The sequence below is a fragment of the Oreochromis aureus genome, linkage group 13 (genome assembly GCF_013358895.1).
Source record: "Oreochromis aureus strain Israel breed Guangdong linkage group 13, ZZ_aureus, whole genome shotgun sequence".
Classification (NCBI taxonomy): domain Eukaryota; kingdom Metazoa; phylum Chordata; class Actinopteri; order Cichliformes; family Cichlidae; genus Oreochromis; species Oreochromis aureus.
This window is the reverse complement of record NC_052954.1, coordinates 3,682,076-3,701,149: the sequence shown is the minus strand read 5'-3', so window position 1 is coordinate 3,701,149 and position 19,074 is coordinate 3,682,076. Positions and strand designations below refer to the sequence as shown.

At 40.5% G+C, this 19,074-nt stretch overlaps 1 protein-coding gene across 3 annotated transcripts in view; it reads left to right on the top strand.

Moving 5' to 3' along the window:
- The window catches only part of birc6 (baculoviral IAP repeat containing 6), a 172,503-nt gene that overhangs the window by 104,762 nt on the left and 48,667 nt on the right, over positions 1-19,074 (top strand). For all 3 annotated transcript variants that reach the window (XM_039621872.1, XM_039621873.1, XM_039621871.1), the window contains exons 56-64: positions 1,392-1,521; positions 7,956-8,087; positions 8,223-8,384; positions 8,509-8,682; positions 13,033-13,232; positions 13,468-13,801; positions 14,172-14,389; positions 17,357-17,521; positions 18,103-18,274. In XM_039621872.1, the coding sequence (XP_039477806.1) occupies positions 1,392-1,521; positions 7,956-8,087; positions 8,223-8,384; positions 8,509-8,682; positions 13,033-13,232; positions 13,468-13,801; positions 14,172-14,389; positions 17,357-17,521; positions 18,103-18,274 (1,687 nt within the window). The remainder of the gene's footprint in view (positions 1-1,391; positions 1,522-7,955; positions 8,088-8,222; positions 8,385-8,508; positions 8,683-13,032; positions 13,233-13,467; positions 13,802-14,171; positions 14,390-17,356; positions 17,522-18,102; positions 18,275-19,074) is intronic.

The window sequence follows — 19,074 nt, the reverse complement described above, 5'->3', positions numbered from 1 at the left end:
AGAAGCTCAGACTCGGGCAGCTGTTTCAGTGATGCACATGAGCAGTAAACCCTGTGCCATGCTGTGAAATCCCAAAAACTACAAAATTAAGAAAACCTTCAAGGTGGCCATGATAGAAAGATGTCAGAACACACAGTGCTTTGTATGTTACAGAGCAATGGACTATTTGGCTGTAGACCAGAAAACAGCTAAATAGTCCCATACTGACAGCAAGTACAATATACAGGGTTTTAATAGTTTTGCAATTTTCATTAGTTTTTATTTTTATTTCGTTTTGACTTCAGATTTTCAATTTTATATTAGTTTTAATTAGTTTTTACCAATTGTTTGCTAGTTTAGTTTAGTTTTTATTTTTTGGAAAATCCTTAGTTTCAGTTTAGTTTTGATTAGTTTCAGTTATAGTTTTAGTTGTGTTTGCAATAAAGTGTAACAAAATCCCAGTTTCATCATATCAGTCATTCTCTTCTGCTTATCCTTGGGTATGTTGCTATTCCAGCTACCATACCCTGCACCCTGGACAGGTCGCCTGTCTGTCGCAGGGCTAACACGCAGAGACAACTCACATTCCCACCTATGGGTTCTTTAAATAAATAAATAAAGGCAGATGAACAACCATTGATACCAGGCAACTATAAAATGTATATCTTGGCCCCAATGAGACTATTAACTCTTGCAGCACCGGGTGTTAAGGCAATTGACTCACACAGTTATGTAGATATCCCCGTCCTGTTGTCTCGGGATGCATCACGCTGCCTTGCCTGGTGTTAGCTTCTGTTTCTGGGGATGAGGGTTGAATGTGCTCCCTTACCTTCTCCAGGTAAGCTAGCTTAGCCTTCTTGTGTGAGCTTTTCAAGTGCACTTTAAGGTTTGTGGGATTTTTTTCCTTTTAGAAATGTCCCTCATAATTTGTCTCTTTCCACTACAAGACACTTGCTTTATCCAAAACACAGTCATATTCAAAGTAATCCCAAATTGGAAGCTGGTGCTTTCTCCAGACTTTTCCTGACATGATTCTGCGCGTGGACGGAGCAGCAACACAGACGACTCGACTAACGTACTGCCACCTGCTGGCATAATGAGACACAGCAAGAAAAAAACCTGGAAACTAAACTTCTTTTTCACCCTTGACTATTGTATGACACGCACACATCAACGAAAACTAAACACATTTTTGCAATAAATTCAGTTAATTTTAGTTAGTTTTGTGAACACTCATTACAGTTTTAGTTAGTTTTCCTTTTTTTGTTTTTATTTTTATTTCCGTTAACGAAAATGTTTTTTCACTTCTAGTTTTCGTTAACGATAATAACCTTGACAATATACTCTTTATGTTTAGTTTCTGCAGCTAACCTGAATGTGTTGTTTTCTTTTTTACTTTTCCTCCTTCTTAGTTATACAAAGGACGGATCAATGCGACCAGCCACATGATCCAGCATCCCATGTATGGAGCAGGCCACAAGTACCGCACCCTTCATCTACCAATTTCCACCACATTGGCTGAAGTCTTGGACCGGGTTTCTGGTATGTTTCAAGACAGAAAATTTCTCATTACAACAACAACAACCACATAAAGACTTGACTGGTCATTGTATGTACCAGTACATGTAGAAGTTCCTGCCATCAGGTTACACTTGCATTGTAACTGATGGAAAATGTCTTTTCTGCTCTTGACTTGAATGAGAATGCAAAATAAGGGTTTGCAAATTGTAATAGGAGAATCAAATTCTGTTTTTGCATGCTCTAAATATGTGAGACCATAGAAGTTTCACACTAAATTATTGTCAAATAATGTTTTGAAGCCTCAATAATATTGTCTTGCCTCACAGCTCGCAAGTGTGTACTTCACTGTCCTGTACAAACTTGCACTGTGTTAAACAGGGCAAGGCAACTGCTTCGGTTAAGCTTCCCATTGGAGCATTCCTCCTTTGGTCTCTCTTTGAATTTTGAACACCATCTTGAAGTAAATATGTTGTAACAAGTTTGCAGCACAGCAAACATAAATTACAGCATATTCCACTGAACACTGTATTGTCAGTGTTAGTTTACTGTCTGATTCCTATTGTATATTTATCTTACTGTAACTATCTTGTAACTATCTTGTTTACAATTCTTTGTTCAGTGAATGTGAAGCGTAGTAATACTTCTCTTAATTTCAGAAGTAAGTTTATTCTCAGAGATGTGTGCTCAGTAAAGGTAGTATCAGCAGTAGTGATAAATTAAATGGCAGAAATTACATTTACCACCAACATAGAACTTGGGAGTTGATACTTAAGTCCAAAAATACACTTCCCTTTCAGTCTTCTGGCCATGGTTATCCCATGAGCAATGGTTACATTACCCTGGATAAGAGACATTAAACATTCATTTAGACTTAACATTGGTCCATAACCAAAATGCTACCGAAATAAATACAGTCAGACTTTGCTAATTTTGGGTCACTGAAGGTGAAAATGATACTTAAAATTGTTCCCTGCCTCACAACTCTGTTGCTTGTGAAGCTCGCACACAAGAATTTCACTCGCATGTACTGTACCAGTGTACCTGCACATGTGACGTGACAATAAAAGTGATTTGATTTGATTTGATTTGATTAGTTTTCAAGGTATGCTAATAGGTCCCTTCTAAGACTGAAATGTAAAACCTTTTGGGTGGCTGTGCTCAGGAGGTCGAGCAGGTCATCTACCAGCTGGATGTTTTGTTGTTTGATCGTGGCTGCTGCATGCAAACGTATCCTTTGGCAAGGTACTGCTTGGGGAGTTACTAAACCCTTAGGTTTTTACTCCACCGGATTATGAATGTATGTGAATGGTAAATGGACTGGTTCTTTATATAGTGCTTTTCTACTCTGAGCACTCAAAGGACTTTTATGTTGGATAGAAAGCACTTGGGCATAGGAAAAAAGTGATCATGTGAATCTGTGAATGAAGCAGTTGTATAAAACACTTATAAATGCTCTACTAGAGGAACCCCAAAAGTTGATTCAAAAGCATGGTGATATGTAGTAATGGTAAATGGTAAATGGCCTGTATTTGTAAAGGGAGTGGAGAATTATTAGGCAAATGAGTATTTTGTCCACATCATCCTCTCCATGCATGTTGTCTTACTCCAAGCTGTATAGGCTCAAAAGCCTACTACCAATTAAGCATATTAGGTGATGTGCATCTCTGTAATGAGAAGGGGTGTGGTCTAATGACATCAATACCCTATATCAGGTGTGCATAATTATTAGGCAACTTCCTTTCCTTTGGCAAAATGGGTCAAAAGAAGGACTTGACAGGCTCAGAAAAGTCAAAAATAGTGAGATATCTTGCAGAGGGATGCAGCAGTCTTAAAATTGCAAAGCTTCTGAAGCGTGATCATCGAACAATCAATCAAGCGTTTCATTCAAAATAGTCAACAGGGTCGCAAGAAGCGTGTGGAAAAACCAAGGCGCAAAATAACTGCCCATGAACTGAGAAAAGTCAAGCGTGCAGCTGCCAACATGCCACTTGCCACCAGTTTGGCCATATTTCAGAGCTGCAACATCACTGAGTGCCCAAAAGCACAAGGTGTGCAATACTCAGAGACATGGCCAAGGTAAGAAAGGCTGAAAAGGCGACCACCACTGAACAAGACACACAAGCTGAAACGTCAAGACTGGGCCAAGAAATATCTCAAGACTGATTTTTCTAAGGTTTTATGGACTGATGAAATGAGAGTGAGTCTTGATGGGCCAGATGGATGGGCCCGTGGCGGATTGGTAAAGGGCAGAGAGCTCCAGTCCGACTCAGGCGCCAGCAAGGTGGAGGTGGAGTACTGGTTTGGGCTGGTATCATCAAAGATGAGCTTGTGGGGCCTTTTCGGGTTGAGGATGGAGTCAAGCTCAACTCCCAGTCCTACTGCCAGTTTCTGGAAGACACCTTCTTCAAGCAGTGGTACAGGAAGAAGTCTGCATCCTTCAAGAAAAACATGATTTTCATGCAGGACAATGCTCCATCACACGCGTCCAAGTACTCCACAGCGTGGCTGGCAAGAAAGGGTATAAAAGAAGAAAAACTAATGACATGGCCTCCTTGTTCACCTGATCTGAACCCCATTGAGAACCTGTGGTCCATCATCAAATGTGAGATTTACAAGGAGGAAAACAGTACACCTCTCTGAACAGTGTCTGGGAGGCTGTGGTTGCTGCTGCACGCAATGTTGATGGTGAACAGATCAAAACACTGACAGAGTCCATGGATGGCAGGCTTTTGAGTGTCCTTGCAAAGAAAGGTGGCTATATTGGTCGCTGATTTGTTTTTGTTTGTTTTTGAATGTCAGAAATGTATATTTGTGAATGTGGAGATGTTATATTGGTTTCACTGGTAAAATAAATAACTGAAATGGGTATATATTTGTTTTTGTTAAGTTGCCTAATAATTATGCACAGTAATAGTCACCTGCACACACAGATATCCCCTAAAATAGCTCAAACTAAAACAAACTAAAACTACTTCCAAAAACATTCAGCTTTGATATTAATGAGTTTTTTGGGTTCATTGAGAACATGGTTGTTGTTCAATAATAAAATTATTCCTCAAAAATACAACTTGCCTAATAATTCTGCACTCCCTGTAGTTTTTTGTCTCAACTGATTAAAGGATCTACTTGTATGCATATTCATTTTCCTAATTGCCTCATCATACTTCAGATTGGATTGGTGTTCTTCAGAAGTGTTTTTTCGTGGTCTTTAACGTTGCAGTTCGTTCCTGTATAGCTTTCTAGTAATAGTCTTCTTTGAGACTACAATTCCTGACTTGGCTAAGTCATTCACTAATGTCTTGGCAGTTGTTCTGGGGCCTTTAGACCTCACTAGTCTCATTTACAAAATCTGAAATCTGAAAAAGGCTACTGTGTGGCTCTTAGAATTTTTTTTTTTGTTCCCTCCCCCACATCAAAGTCAAACGAGTCACCAAAAGTTAAATATTGTAACGCAGAACACTGATGAGAAACTATGAGCTCAGACCCCAAATGGCTACAATCCTCAGTGAAGCCAATAGCGTGGCAAGCACGATAAGCCAGAAACAGACAAAACGTTCTCCACCAGTATTTGGGGTTACTGTTTAACCCAACTGAGGGCAGGGTGTATATCCTTCTCCCGCCCAGCCAGCACAGACACCCAGGACACGGAGTCCATAGCACTGCACAAGCAAAGGGACAATAATCAGATGCAGAAGGACACCAGCCAGCACAATCATGGTACTAGGGCAGACCTGCAGCCTCAAAGGGTAGCCACCCAACCCACCGACTGCTGACGGGAAGCCCGTTGCGCAATGTGACTCCCAACCACCATTTCAGCCTGCCCCCAACATCTAAGTAGTACATCTCTATGTAAATGAAGCTATTCTAAATCTTGCATGTGCCAGGCTACTGCTGCACATTAAAAGAACAGAGATAGTTAAGGTTCAATTCCAATAAAGGACCGGGGCAAAGGATACCAGCCAGCATTGCATTTCATCCATCCATTCTCTTCTGCTTATCCAGCCTATCCCAACTACATAAGGCAAGAGGCAGGGTGCAGGTTGCCAGTCTGTCGCAGGGCCAACACATAGAGACAAACAACGATTCATATTGACACCTAGACTCACCAATTAACCTAATCCCACCAACTGCATCTGTCTTTGGACTGTGGAAGAAAGTCAGAGTACCCAGAGAGAACCCATGCAAACACAGGGAGAAATATGCAAACTCCACATAACTGTGCCACCATGCTGGCCTCAATTGCATTTTATACTTCTAAAATTCAGTCCATAAGACTCTAGTTTAATCAAAATTGGCAGAATACTTAAGAGAGAGTGCCCATCTGAATATTACTTATGGGGGCGATTGTTCGAGCCGGTTCGAGCCCCGGCTTGGACAGTCTCGGTCGTTGCGTCCTTGGGCAAGACACTTCACCCGTTGCCTACTGGTGGTGGTCAGAGGGCCCGGTGGCGCCAGTGTCCGGCTGCCTCGCCTCTGTCAGTGCGCCCCAGGGTGGCTGTGGCTACAGTGTAGCTTGCCATCACCAGTGTGTGAATGTGTGGATGACTGGTTGTGTAAAGCGCTTTGGGGTCCTTAGGGACTAGTAAAGTGCTATACAGGGAGTGCAGAATTATTAGGCAAGTTGTATTTTTGAGGAATAATTTTATTATTGAACAACAACCATGTTCTCAATGAACCCAAAAACTCATTAATATCAAAGCTGAATGTTTTTGGAAGTAGTTTTTAGTTTGTTTTAGTTTGAGCTATTTTAGGGGATATCTGTGTGTGCAGGTGACTATTACTGTGCATAATTATTAGGCAACTTAACAAAAACAAATATATACCCATTTCAATTATTTATTTTTACCAGTGAAACCAATATAACATCTCCACATTCACAAATATACATTTCTGACATTCAAAAACAAAACAAAAACAAATCAGCGACCAATATAGCCACCTTTCTTTGCAAGGACACTCTCAAAAGCCTGCCATCCATGGACTCTGTCAGTGTTTTGATCTGTTCACCATCAACATTGCGTGCAGCAGCAACCACAGCCTCCCAGACACTGTTCAGAGAGGTGTACTGTTTTCCTCCTTGTAAATCTCACATTTGATGATGGACCACAGGTTCTCAATGGGGTTCAGATCAGGTGAACAAGGAGGCCATGTCATTAGTTTTCTTCTTTTTTATACCCTTTCTTGCCAGCCACGCTGTGGAGTACTTGGGACGCGTGTGATGGAGCATTGTCCTGCATGAAAATCATGTTTTTCTTGAAGGATGCAGACTTCTTCCTGTACCACTGCTTGAAGAAGGTGTCTTCCAGAAACTGGCAGTAGGACTGGGAGTTGAGCTTGACTCCATCCTCAACCCGAAAAGGCCCCACAAGCTCATCTTTGATGATACCAGCCCAAACCAGTACTCCACCTCCACCTGGCAGCTGCACGCTTGACTTTTCTCAGTTCATGGGCAGTTATTTTGCGCCTTGGTTTTTCCACACGCTTCTTGCGACCCTGTTGACTATTTTGAATGAAACGCTTGATTGTTCGATGATCACGCTTCAGAAGCTTTGCAATTTTAAGACTGCTGCATCCCTCTGCAAGATATCTCACTATTTTTGACTTTTCTGAGCCTGTCAAGTCCTTCTTTTGACCCATTTTGCCAAAGGAAAGGAAGTTGCCTAATAATTATGCACACCTGATATAGGGTGTTGATGTCATTAGACCACACCCCTTCTCATTACAGAGATGCACATCACCTAATATGCTTAATTGGTAGTAGGCTTTCGAGCCTATACAGTTTGGAGTAAGACAACATGCATGAAGAGGATGATGTGGACAAAATACTCATTTGCCTAATAATTCTGCACTCCCTGTAGAGCTCTTTGAGCATAGAGATCTTGTTTATGTTTGGAGAAGGGAGAGGTGTACAACCCAGGCTTTTCAAGTTTAACTGGCTTTGTAAAGTAAGGACACAAGGGGGCAGCCTTTTCTCAAATTCCAAGGAAGATTTGATTAATTAAGAACTGGAGAAGTCAAGTTTTTCAGTTATAAGAGCTGCAGTTTTAATTACAACCTAAATTATTAACAAAATATCCCAGCAGTCAGCTCTGTCCTTGTGGTTTAATTCACTTGGCATTCTCTGGCTATCAAGGTCAGCTGTGCAGCGCTGATGCTGTGAGCTTCGGTATTACCTGTTAAGTACAAGGCAGCTATGATGAATGGCTCACCCCTTGGGACCTTGAACAGTGGATAGAAAAACCTGATACACTGCTGCTGTTACAGGGCAGTATGCATGTCTATAAGACATCATCTTCCGGCTGTTCTTGTGTGGGTGAACAAATTTTGCATCTGATGTATCTTTTCTTTCTTTCTTTTTTTTTTTTAGCTTGCTAATGTTATTTAAACCAAAGTAATAAAAAAAAACAAGCAGTGTGACAAAATATATATTTAATTTTCTGTGTCTGTTTATCCAGATACACCCAGTATTACTGCCAAATTGATCAATGAGCAGAAAGAGGATAAGGAGAAGAAGAATCATGAAGAGAAAGAGAAGATGAAGGCAGACAATGGCTTCCAGGACAACTACAGTGTTGTAGTAGCCTCAGGTACAGTATGTGTGTCTTATTAACTGTGTGATTTACAGACCTAATAATGACACAGTATATAAGCTATGATGCCTTTTAAAGAAAAACCAATATTGTTCTGTATTTCTGTATTTTTATATCCTTCTCTGCCTTCAGGCTTAAAGTCCCAATCAAAACGAGCTCTTTCCACCCCTCCCCGGCCTCCATCAAGGAGAGGCCGTGTCATGAGTGACAAGTTAACTGCTTCATCCAGTGTGGATCCTTCAGCTAAAACCATCAGTGTCCCTGTCTTCCACCTCTACCACAAGCTGCTTCCAGGTGCCACATACACACCCGATTCATATCAGACAGCGACAAGCGCAGGTCTTTGAGTAAAACACCAAACAGTCCATGTTCACATATTACTGAAGAGAAACAGTCTGTACTCTGTCCTCCCTTCCAGGTCAGCCACTCCCACCTGAGATGACCCTGGCTCAGCTACTCACACTTCTGTATGACCGCAAGCTGCCGCAGGGCTACCAGTCCATCAACCTGACAGTGAAACTGGGCTCCAAGGTCATCTCTGACCCCAGCCTTTCAAAGACTGACTCGTTCAAGAGACTTCGCACTGAGAAAGGTAATAAAACACACAGCTTCTAAGGAGGAGTCAACTCAGATATTATACTGATGTCCCACTAAAAATATGCTTTAAAAAAATCAATAGAGCTGGCTTATTTATTACTTTAACTGTAAAACTTTTGAAGATTAATTACAATTTTAACTTTTTGTAAGCAGTCTAAATTCCTTCACTGATAATTTAGAGATTTCTCTTTTGCACATGTGCGCAAAACATAAACAAGCCAAATCTTTGTGAAAGATGCATCAAGCTGCGCCCAATACGTGAAGTCAGACATATGAACAGCACCAAACATCCAGTCATTTCTAAACTAAAATGCATACACCCAGCCATATATGCAGCATTTTCTAGGAAATCTACATACCAAATAATTGAGATACTGCAGCTAAAATGCAGAAATATTATAGAAGTAAAACCACAAGGACCACACTAACAAAAGAAGGCTCTGCCTGCTGAAAAACTCACAGGGCCTTAGTTACAGTGCAGATACTGTGCTTAAGTTGATCCATCCTCTCACTTTGTCATCACATGATGTTGTGATTGACTACTTTGAATTCACACCCCAGACTACCCACATCAGGCTCTCCCTCAGCTGTCCCAAACCAAAGAACACGCTGGTGCTGGTTAGAGGCTGAACAAACTCTTAATTTGTAATGAGTCCTGCACCTGTTTTGGTAACATCACAGTGTTTTTTCTCAACTGTGCAAACAGTAACTTTCAGATTATGTCACATTTGGGGTTTTGGCACAGTCAACTAGTCTATTCAGTGCCGCCTCTGTGTCAGATTCACATATCTAAATACGAAATAAAGGTTAAATTATCAAATAGAAATGGAAGAAATTAAGATTCTTCTCATTTTCATTATTATTTCAAGACCACTTCAGTAACTATGATCATGTAAATAGAAATTGAGATTTTAAAATGCAGTAAAAATCCAGACCTGTTTTTTTTCCACTCTACTCTCACATGAAGATTTAATGGAATTGTACTTTGGTCTGAACTCATTTCACATCACCTTGGCTACTTCTTAGACTGTACTGAGAGAGGCTTTGAAGTCTAAAAGCTTGCAGAGTGGTTTTTAGCACAAACTGTTCAAACACTTACCTTTGCATTCACTTGGGAGTTGAAGCTTTTTCATCCTTATATGTTGCTTTGGTACAACATTTATAGGGATGTTAGTGTTGCACTTGTGTCTCTAAATGATTGTGAACATGAGTTTTTTTAATGACTGAAAGATGGTATATTTGTATTAGAATTTGTGCCCACTTAGTGTGAGAGTCTTACCTATTGACTCACATTGTAAATTGCTATTGAATTCCATTCAGTCAGGACAGGTTGTTGCTTGAATCCAACTGCTGATATCCCATTCAAAACTATGCTGTCATTCTGTAGAAGTGGTGACTTTCAGGCTGGTTATATTTAGCGTTGTGATTCTGCAGACTCATGGGTCAGTACTCGGTCAAATTAATTTTTAATGTCAATGTCTCGATGATGTCAGCACTGGTGAATCTGCAGATATGCTCATATTCCCTTTATCCATGCGACATGTCCTATCCACAATCCATATTTTCCATCTTAACACTCATGTCTCACTGTTTAAGGAATCATAGGGTATGTGAAATAAGAATTTTATAACTACCATTTTTACCCCTTGGCTGTAAAGGCTGATGGGCAAATGTTGTCAGGTGAGCGGGGGCGTAGATACCTGAGCTTGTGAATGTGAAAGCTATAGAATAAAGTGATTTGCGAGCTTCAAATTGATATCATAGGTGCATGTACTAAAAATCTCGGAAGTGTTTGGATCCTGGTAACCTTGACCTCAATATCAAATGTCAGAAATGTTTTCTGAAAATCATGTGAATGGCATAACTTCTGAAAAGGGCAACGTAGAATTTTGAAATTGAAACCATAAGTGTATCTACTAGGAGGCTGAGGGGGTAGCAGTGGTTGTCGCCAGTATTTTTTATAATTTCTTGTACCAGTATTATTTCCCACACTTTGATCTCTATTGTCTTTATTTGAAATAGCAGTAAAAGCACAGGTGGAAAGAATAATGGTAATCGTTGATGCACTGGTTTATTTTAGTGTGCCAATAGGTTGTGCTGCTGTCTTTGTAATACCTTAAATTTCTCTCCCTGCACTATTGACCGACTTGGGTGAACCATTCTTGAAATCAAAATACACTGTATTTGTAAAAGTATTCACTGCTCCACCCAAATAAAGGATACAACTGGTCCAATCATTGCCAGAAGTGTATGAAATCACCAGCTAGGAGTGCAGACTTCTTCTGCAAACATTGAGTTGCTCTCACGAGTTTGGTGAATTACAGCGAACCACGATGCCACCTGTTTGTAAAATTTCTCCGCTACTACTAAATATCCCACAGTAAACTGTGGTATTGTAGTAAAGTGTAAGTGACTGGGAACAGCATCAACTTAGCTACGTAGTGGTAGGCCACAAAATCAGAGCAGGGTCCAGTACACAGAGATCACCAACGTTCAATCGCTTCAGACCTCCAAACTTCAGGTGACCTTCAGATTAGTTGAAGAACAGTGTACAAAGAGGTTCATGGAATGGGTATCCATGTTTAGCACCTGCATTCAAACCTTACTCCTCCCCCAACTCAATGCAAAGTGCCTGATGCAGTAATGTAAAGCACACACCAGCTTTGGATCTTCTGGAGCTAAATGAGGCCACCCAAACACATGAGATATCATCGGGAAGGCCAGGATGCCCTGAGTTGAGCACATGAGGACTTAGTAGGTAGGTGAGCTCAAATAAGTCAAAAGATATAGAACAAAAGGTAATATCCTAGGAGGAAACACCTTCAAGAAATATTTTAAAGAAACCAGTGTTGATTAATTTTTACTTTATTTGAGATATTTATAAGATATTTTTCTTTTATGCTTACTTGCTTTTCTTGCTTTTCTTTTTTTTGTGTGTTTTGTTTTTTTGTTTTGTTTTTTTTGCTCCACCATCATCTGGATGAATTGTACACCTTTTGGGTCTTTTATATCCACTATTTTATTTTTTTCTTGAATACTCACTGCCTGCAAATACAGACAATTCAGATATTTAAGGAAAGGAAAACTGTTAACGGTTTTCACCCCAGTTGCATACCTTGAGTATTTACAGGCTGTGGGAAACACCTTTGGAGCTCAGTTTTTCTTCAGCCATTACATTCACAGAACGAATGGGTACTGACTCATCACTTCCTTCCAATGAACTCGAATAAACTCCCCAAATGTGCCCACTGCCGAGACACTAACTGCTTGATGGGGTCTGTCATTATCTTCATTTAACCAATAGATTCATCCTCTCTGTGGATCCTGATTCAGAGTGTCATTCCATAACCTGTAGAGATTAGACACCCTGCAGTACAGGACAGCTTACCGATGACAGGGATTTGTGGCTCGGTGAAATCTCTCTCTGATTCAGACTTTGCATCAGGGATTTAATTTTATTAACATCTTTAACATATTTTATAAACCAGTTGGTTTTCTTTTGAGAGAAAGGACCTTGTCAGGCTTCACTTCCACAAACCTTTATATTGCAGAATTAAACTTACCAGTTGGTGACAGTACAGAACTGTGACACACAGTGTTGTCTTCAGTAAGAATCCTGAGGATTAATACAGACATTAGATAAGGATTGCAAGAGTGATGAAACACTGAGAAAGAGTTAAAGATGGTTAAAAGATTATGTTGATTCTATTTAACCATGAGTTGAAGCAATGCAACAATGCATAGCAATCAGCGCAGTTAATCAAGTTCGTCACAAGTAACGTCACATCTTTATTCACAATGACCAAGGAGTTTTCTCAAAGTAGACATAACGTGTTCATTGCCTGCTGCTTTTTTTAAGACGATTAAACTTTTTGTGATTTGCAGTTCAGAATAACTTGTAATTCAATTAATCTCTTTTTAAAGCACTGAATTCACCTAGTAATTGTTAAAATTTGTAGATATTTTCATTAATTTTGTCATCAAAAATATGTTGGTAAACATTTTAGTTTTAATAATTAAACTAAAACATTTCTAGTTCAATTATTTAATACTTGAACCAGTTAGAGCTGCAGAAAGGCATTAGATTCTCCAAATTTAGCCTAAGGAACCCTGCAGGAAGCCATACCCTCTCTGTGTATAGTGTGGTTGAACCTCAGAACATATCACATAAATAATGTGTGTAAACATATTTATTATAGACAGAATTAAGACAAACATAGCAGGTCGATTTACAGAAGATTACTGAACTGTTAAGAGTTTGCTGAAACAAACTAAAGGCTTGAAATTGTTTTCAGTCTCAGCCAGTGGATGAACGTACAAGGTCCTCTCTTTGCTCTACTTGCAGTGGATCACTGTGACATCCTGAATAGCTGCCCTGAGGATGAACCAATGATGCCTAGTGAAGAATGTCTGGATGCCGCAGCTGATGAGTCCCTGCTGGAGACGAGCCCCATTCAGTCACCTCTGCAAGTCTTTGCTGGCATGGGGGGCCTGGCCCTGATAGCGGAGAGGCTACCCATGCTATACCCCGATGTCATTCAGCAGGTAAACCTCCCAGCTCTCAAGAGGCACAGAAAATGAGAAACTGAACAACTTGCATACATACAGCAGTTCTTTAGTGTTAACTTTTTATTCCACAGCAAAAGTTTTGAGCTTACCTGCTCTGGCTCCTCTGATGCCCTGATAAAGAGCCTTGTGTGTCTCCTAAATTCACCTGTCAGCATTGTCTTGTATTTCACACCTTCGCTGAGCCTTTACTCTTTGTTACGGTTGTTCACAGGTCAGCGCTCCTGTGGTTCCCTCCAGCACACAGGAGAAGCCCAAGGACAGCGACCAGTTTGAGTGGGTGACCATAGAGCAGTCGGGTGAGCTGGTGTATGAGGCACCAGAGTCCATTGCAGCTGAGCCACCGCCCATCAACAAACAACAGTCCCAGACATCCTCATCGTCATCATCCTCAGTGCAGACCATGTCGCCCATTCCTGCCCACTCACTGGCAGCTTTTGGCCTCTTCCTGCGCCTGCCAGGTTATGCAGAGGTGTTGCTAAAGGAGAGGAAGCACGCCCAGTGTCTGCTGCGCCTGGTGCTGGGTGTCACAGATGATGGAGAAGGCAGTAAGTCTGAAAACACGTCACAGCTGTCCACACTGAAATTCACCTTCCCAAACTTTTAGCTTGGGAAGTATTTAATGCCAGAAAAAGTTTGAGAATTGCTAAGCTATTTGAAAGAAAGCTATTGCACAGAGCCTTTGCACACAGCTTTTTCTCCTGTCTGTCCCCAGTTGACTAAAATATCAAATTTACTGTGTTTCTAACCAGTGAGAGTTTGTCCACACGGCGTCTTATTTTCCTTTTTGCCCCCCCTTCAAAATAAAATGGATTGTTCATGTGTGATTTATTTGACTAAAACACAAATCTAAACAACAAATATAAAAGCAGCATCAAAACCTTCTAATTTTGAGTGTCTGCTTTGACATCTTCTTAGGTCACATCCTGCAATCTCCATCAGCCAACGTGCTCCCCACACTACCATTCCATGTCCTGCGAGCACTGTTCAGCAGCACCCCTCTGACCACAGACGACGGTGTGCTTCTGCGTCGCATGGCTCTGGAAATCGGTGCCATCCACCTCATTCTGGCCTGTCTGTCAGCTCTGAGCCACCACGCCCCTCGCAACCCCAATGCCAATACCAGCGTCTCTGAGGTATGACCCGTATCACACATACATTCTGTTTCTAACCGTCAATTGTCCCTGACAATACATTTGGGCTCTTTTAAATTTGTGGCTGATGACAGGTTCCTGTCTGTGTTGCATTGTGAATTGTTTCTTGAATCTTTCACCAGCCTGTGAGATGTCTAAGAAAAGAGAGTCCTGTCCAGCTCCCCTGTCATTTTCTTACTTCTGTCCAGTGATGGGAATAACGGCGTTACTTTTTTCAGTAACGAGTAATCTAACTAATTACTATTCCTATCGTTACAACGGCGTTACAGTTACTAACAAGGAAACGTGGTCCGTTACTATTTTTCAACAAACAGACGGTTGAAGCTGTGTTCAGCTTACCGCATCTTATATCAGTTGCACGGAAGTAGCTGTAAGTAATCTGCACGCTACAGCTTTAAGCAGCTGCGCGCTCCCGCGGACGGTAATCACGATCACTGTCTAGCACAACACCTGGAGCTAAGGAGGCAAAACAATCGCATGAGTGCTGCTGTTTGACTGAGGAAGAATAAAGTAGTCGTGGTAAGTCAATCACATGACCACTTAAAGACAAAGCAACAAGGTGCCAGTTTTTAAATTGTGTTGATAGGCCATGTAAAACCAGAGTCATGATCAACAATATATACGCGGCGTTTTTTCCGCCACGTTAGCGCTAGCAAGCACTCTCTGCTTATGAGCAAAAAAACAAAACAAAAAAAAGTTTTAGGAGTGACGGCGAGAGGGAGAGAGAGAAAGAGAGAGAGAGAGGGATAGAGAGAAAGAGAGAGAGCAGGAAAAGAGAGAGAGCGAGTTTTGAGATGTGAGATTTGTGACGTTTAGCGTGTTTGGAGTGTGTAGTTAATGTGTTGTCTTGTGTAGTTAGTGTGTAGTGTTGTGGATAGTTTTGTGTTGTGTGTCAGAACAATGAGGCGACTGCTGTCTCCAGGTAGAAACAGCAGTGATACACCTGCTGCTGTCAGGCCTGCAGGTATCAGGCTGTGATGTTCTCCTTTATAGTGGACAGAAATGATTTTTTTGGAGTGGCACAAATAATTTGTGTGGCATCTTATTGAAGAACAGCTGATTGTTCGGTAAATAGTTTGAAATGGTTATTTTAAAAAGGGGTAAAAAGTAAATGGATGCAAATAACTTTGTTTGCAAAACTTGTGCATAGGATTTTAAAATTGACAATTAATATTTGCATTTGAAGTTATGAAATATGATTCATTAAACATGTTTATGGTTGTTACAGTAAAAATATAACTTTTTCTACTGTGATTTTATGTTTTTTGTCTGATTTTAGATCAATTCTGGTTATAGAGTATGACAAAATGAGAACATAACTTTAAATTCAGACACGTGAGGTTGCGCTAAAAAGAATGATACCAAACAAGGCAAAGTAAATAGTTTTTAAAGGTAAAATGTGGAGAGAAAATCAAGAGTAGTAAAAAAAAATGGCCAATTATACCCTGGACCCCAGAGGGTTAAACATTCTTTGTTTTTGTTTTAAGTAACGCAATAGTTACTTTTCCAAGTAATTAATTACTTTTAGAATATTGTAACTCAGTTACTAACTCAGTTACTTTTTTGCAGAAGTAACTAGTAACTATAATTGAATTACTATTTCAAAGTAACTTGCCCAACACTGCTTCTGTCACACTAACCCAGCTTCATGCCACTCACTACTCTCACTCTGCCTGAGTGATTGTTTTGCTGTCAGCAGTAATGGAGAAACTGAGGATAAAAATTATTGCCGTTATTAATGACCCTCTGTCTTGCTGCTTTACTTACGGCTTCTTCCCTGGCACATGGCTTAATTGTTCATAGTGAATGATAAAAAACAAACAACTGCAGGGAGAAATGGGAGTGCATCCGAGATGTCTTTTGTATAATTGTCATCTACAGGGGGAGAAACGAGTAGTACCTCACCTCGACTTTCCTGACAATGCTAACTGCACATCCTGTATCACCTGAAGAAGTGCAGAGTATATGGACGTTTAGCTCTTGAAACAAAAAAAATTAAGGATGTGCTTTACATACAAATGTAGAGCAATTTACAAACCATTCTGACAGCAATATAGCATCAATGGGTTTTTAAATAAAGGAGGGAAGAGAGAGCCTGGTTTGTGTTTGTATGCATTTAATGGCAGCTTGTGTTGATGTGTATGAAAAATCAATATTTTTTTTTCCTAGTGTGAATGGCAGAGGTCACATCTGAAATCATAGTTACTGTGATCTCAGGTGTAGACATTCAGCGCTGGTGGTTTCTGCTTGGTGGGTTTTTTTTTTTTTTTTTTTTAACTGAAGGGGCCTCAAAGACAGGCGTAAGAACAGAGTCAACAATGGTTTGATATCCCAGAAAAAGAATAAAACAATTAGACCTGTTTTCTTATCATGTTTAAAACACCAAACTGAAAAAATTAAAACATATCTAGCTGAAGCATATAGCTTGAGGTTTTCACCCCCCTGAGTGGAGGTGTTGTCACTGGGTTCCTAAAGCAGACCTGCCTTGTTTTTGTTGTGGTGGTGATGTGTCCGGTCTCATGCTCGTTCAGGGACTGTGTGAATAGACAAATCTGAGCCAAACACATCACTGTGGCAGTGGTTGACCTTGATCTCCCCAGACCCATGTTCTGGAGTGGTAGCACTGGTGTGAGATAAGACACTGTGTTTTAAATTGATAGACAATTGAGAGACAATTGAACAAAACATTTGCTTAAAACTTCAGGGACTAATTTTCTGTCTGCTCCTTTGACTCATTTCTTGTTTGACTCCATCTGACCATCACAAATGTTTTATGGCAGGTTTCTGTGTAGGCCAGAACAAACTCTGACCTTTTTGAATACATGATAAAACGTGATGTCCAGATGGTTTTTAAAAAGCAGCACCAGTGTTTACGCCTGAATTTCATTAATAATTGTTAAAGGGAATTGAAAATGCAAAATCTTTGATTTAATATTTTTAATATTTTAGCCACAGATATCCAGCTGTCATGGTGGGGGGACCAGTGAGGAGCAACAGCTGTACTGGGCTAAAGGAACGGGTTTTGGTACTGGATCTACAGCGTCCGGCTGGGACGTAGAGCAGGCCCTCACCAAGCAACGGCTAGAGGAAGAGCATGTCACTTGTCTACTCCAGGTAAGTGCAAATTAGCATTTTTTTTTTTTTAAGGTGGGTTATTTTTGCCTGGTATTTCCTATGTAGCATGGGCCATAAACGAACCCATTAATTTTTTTTGTGAACTTGCACTATAAAATTCAAATTCAACAAACTGACCAAACTACAAGACGCAAATAATCAGAAGACAGCTGGGTTAAATGGAGGGCAGGGAACTAAAATGGCTTGCTTTGGGCAGGGGTAAAAAAGGGCTGCAGCAATGCTCAATTTAAGACGAGAAAGGATTCATTTGAATCATGAATGACACAAAGGTATCGTATCTAGCTATGTTTAATTTCTTTTGATGTTATTTACTGTGCCTTGTCATAGTGAGAGATGAGCACCCAACAAAAAAGTTGGTGCATATATTTGATTCCCATTAAAGAGATATGTTTATCATCCTGGCAGTTGTGGTGTGTAGGAAGGGACATCTGAAGACACAGTGATCAAAAACATGGATTCTTCGTTTATCCAGAGCAAGTCACATCATGAAGGCTTTTCTTCATAAAGGATAACTTTTATAAGGAGCCTTTTTTCTCTCTGCATTTGTTTTTCTTTACTAGGTCTTGGCAAGCTATATCAACCCAGCAGGCTCAAGTGGCTGCCACATTGCTGATGCCTCTTCAACCGCCAGCAGAGCTCACAACAGTTCAGCACTGCCAGCAGTGCTGCTGGAGCTGCTGAGCCAGTCCTGCCTCATTCCCGCCATGTCCTCCTACCTACGCAACGACTCAGGTAGGGCCCATGTCTTTGCAAGTGATGAGTATGACAGTATGTACAGACAGAAGGATCTAGCCTCTGTAAGTCTTGATTCTTAGGCCCCACTGGTTGGCTGAGAACAAGTGATTTGAACCTCTGTATATTTCAGCTCAACAGAGTGATCACAAAGCACTGGGGGAAAAATAGTTTCTACCATAAACAGTAAGCAAGAAAGATGACTCACCTGTCACACTGAAGTGGACATGAAAGGGTTATCTGTAAAAATAATGTTGTATCCCTTAGATCTTTCCTTCTATTCACTGAAATGAATAGTGTTTACCCACACAAAGGAAATAGGATATTTGTGGTTTACATCAAACATGACACAGACCTTTAGGCAACATGTTAAATTCTCTAAGGGGAGACTGCTGATAAGTTGATGGTAGCGGAGTTTGTATGAGATTAATGACACAGAACTAGAGAACAACTGAGACTGCAATCACGAGAATGAAATAAACGTTTCACTTTTTGTTAGACATCAAGATGGGGATAGTTTATGGCTCAAGTCACCTCGAGTCTTCATAACACCTTTATATACAGTCTGTTTGCTGTAACCTGGTATGCATCTTACCAAAAGTGACATTACAGATTACAGATTGCAGTATTGTACGCTGTAACAGCTGTGATTGGTCTGCTTGATAGTAACTTACGTTTTTCACTGAGTATATTGATCAACACAAGTAAGTCTGTGACAAGCACAATGTAATGTCCTGTAATTGAATCTAGCTTGCCCACTATAAAAATGCAGAAAGCTGCATACTTCCAATCTAGACTTA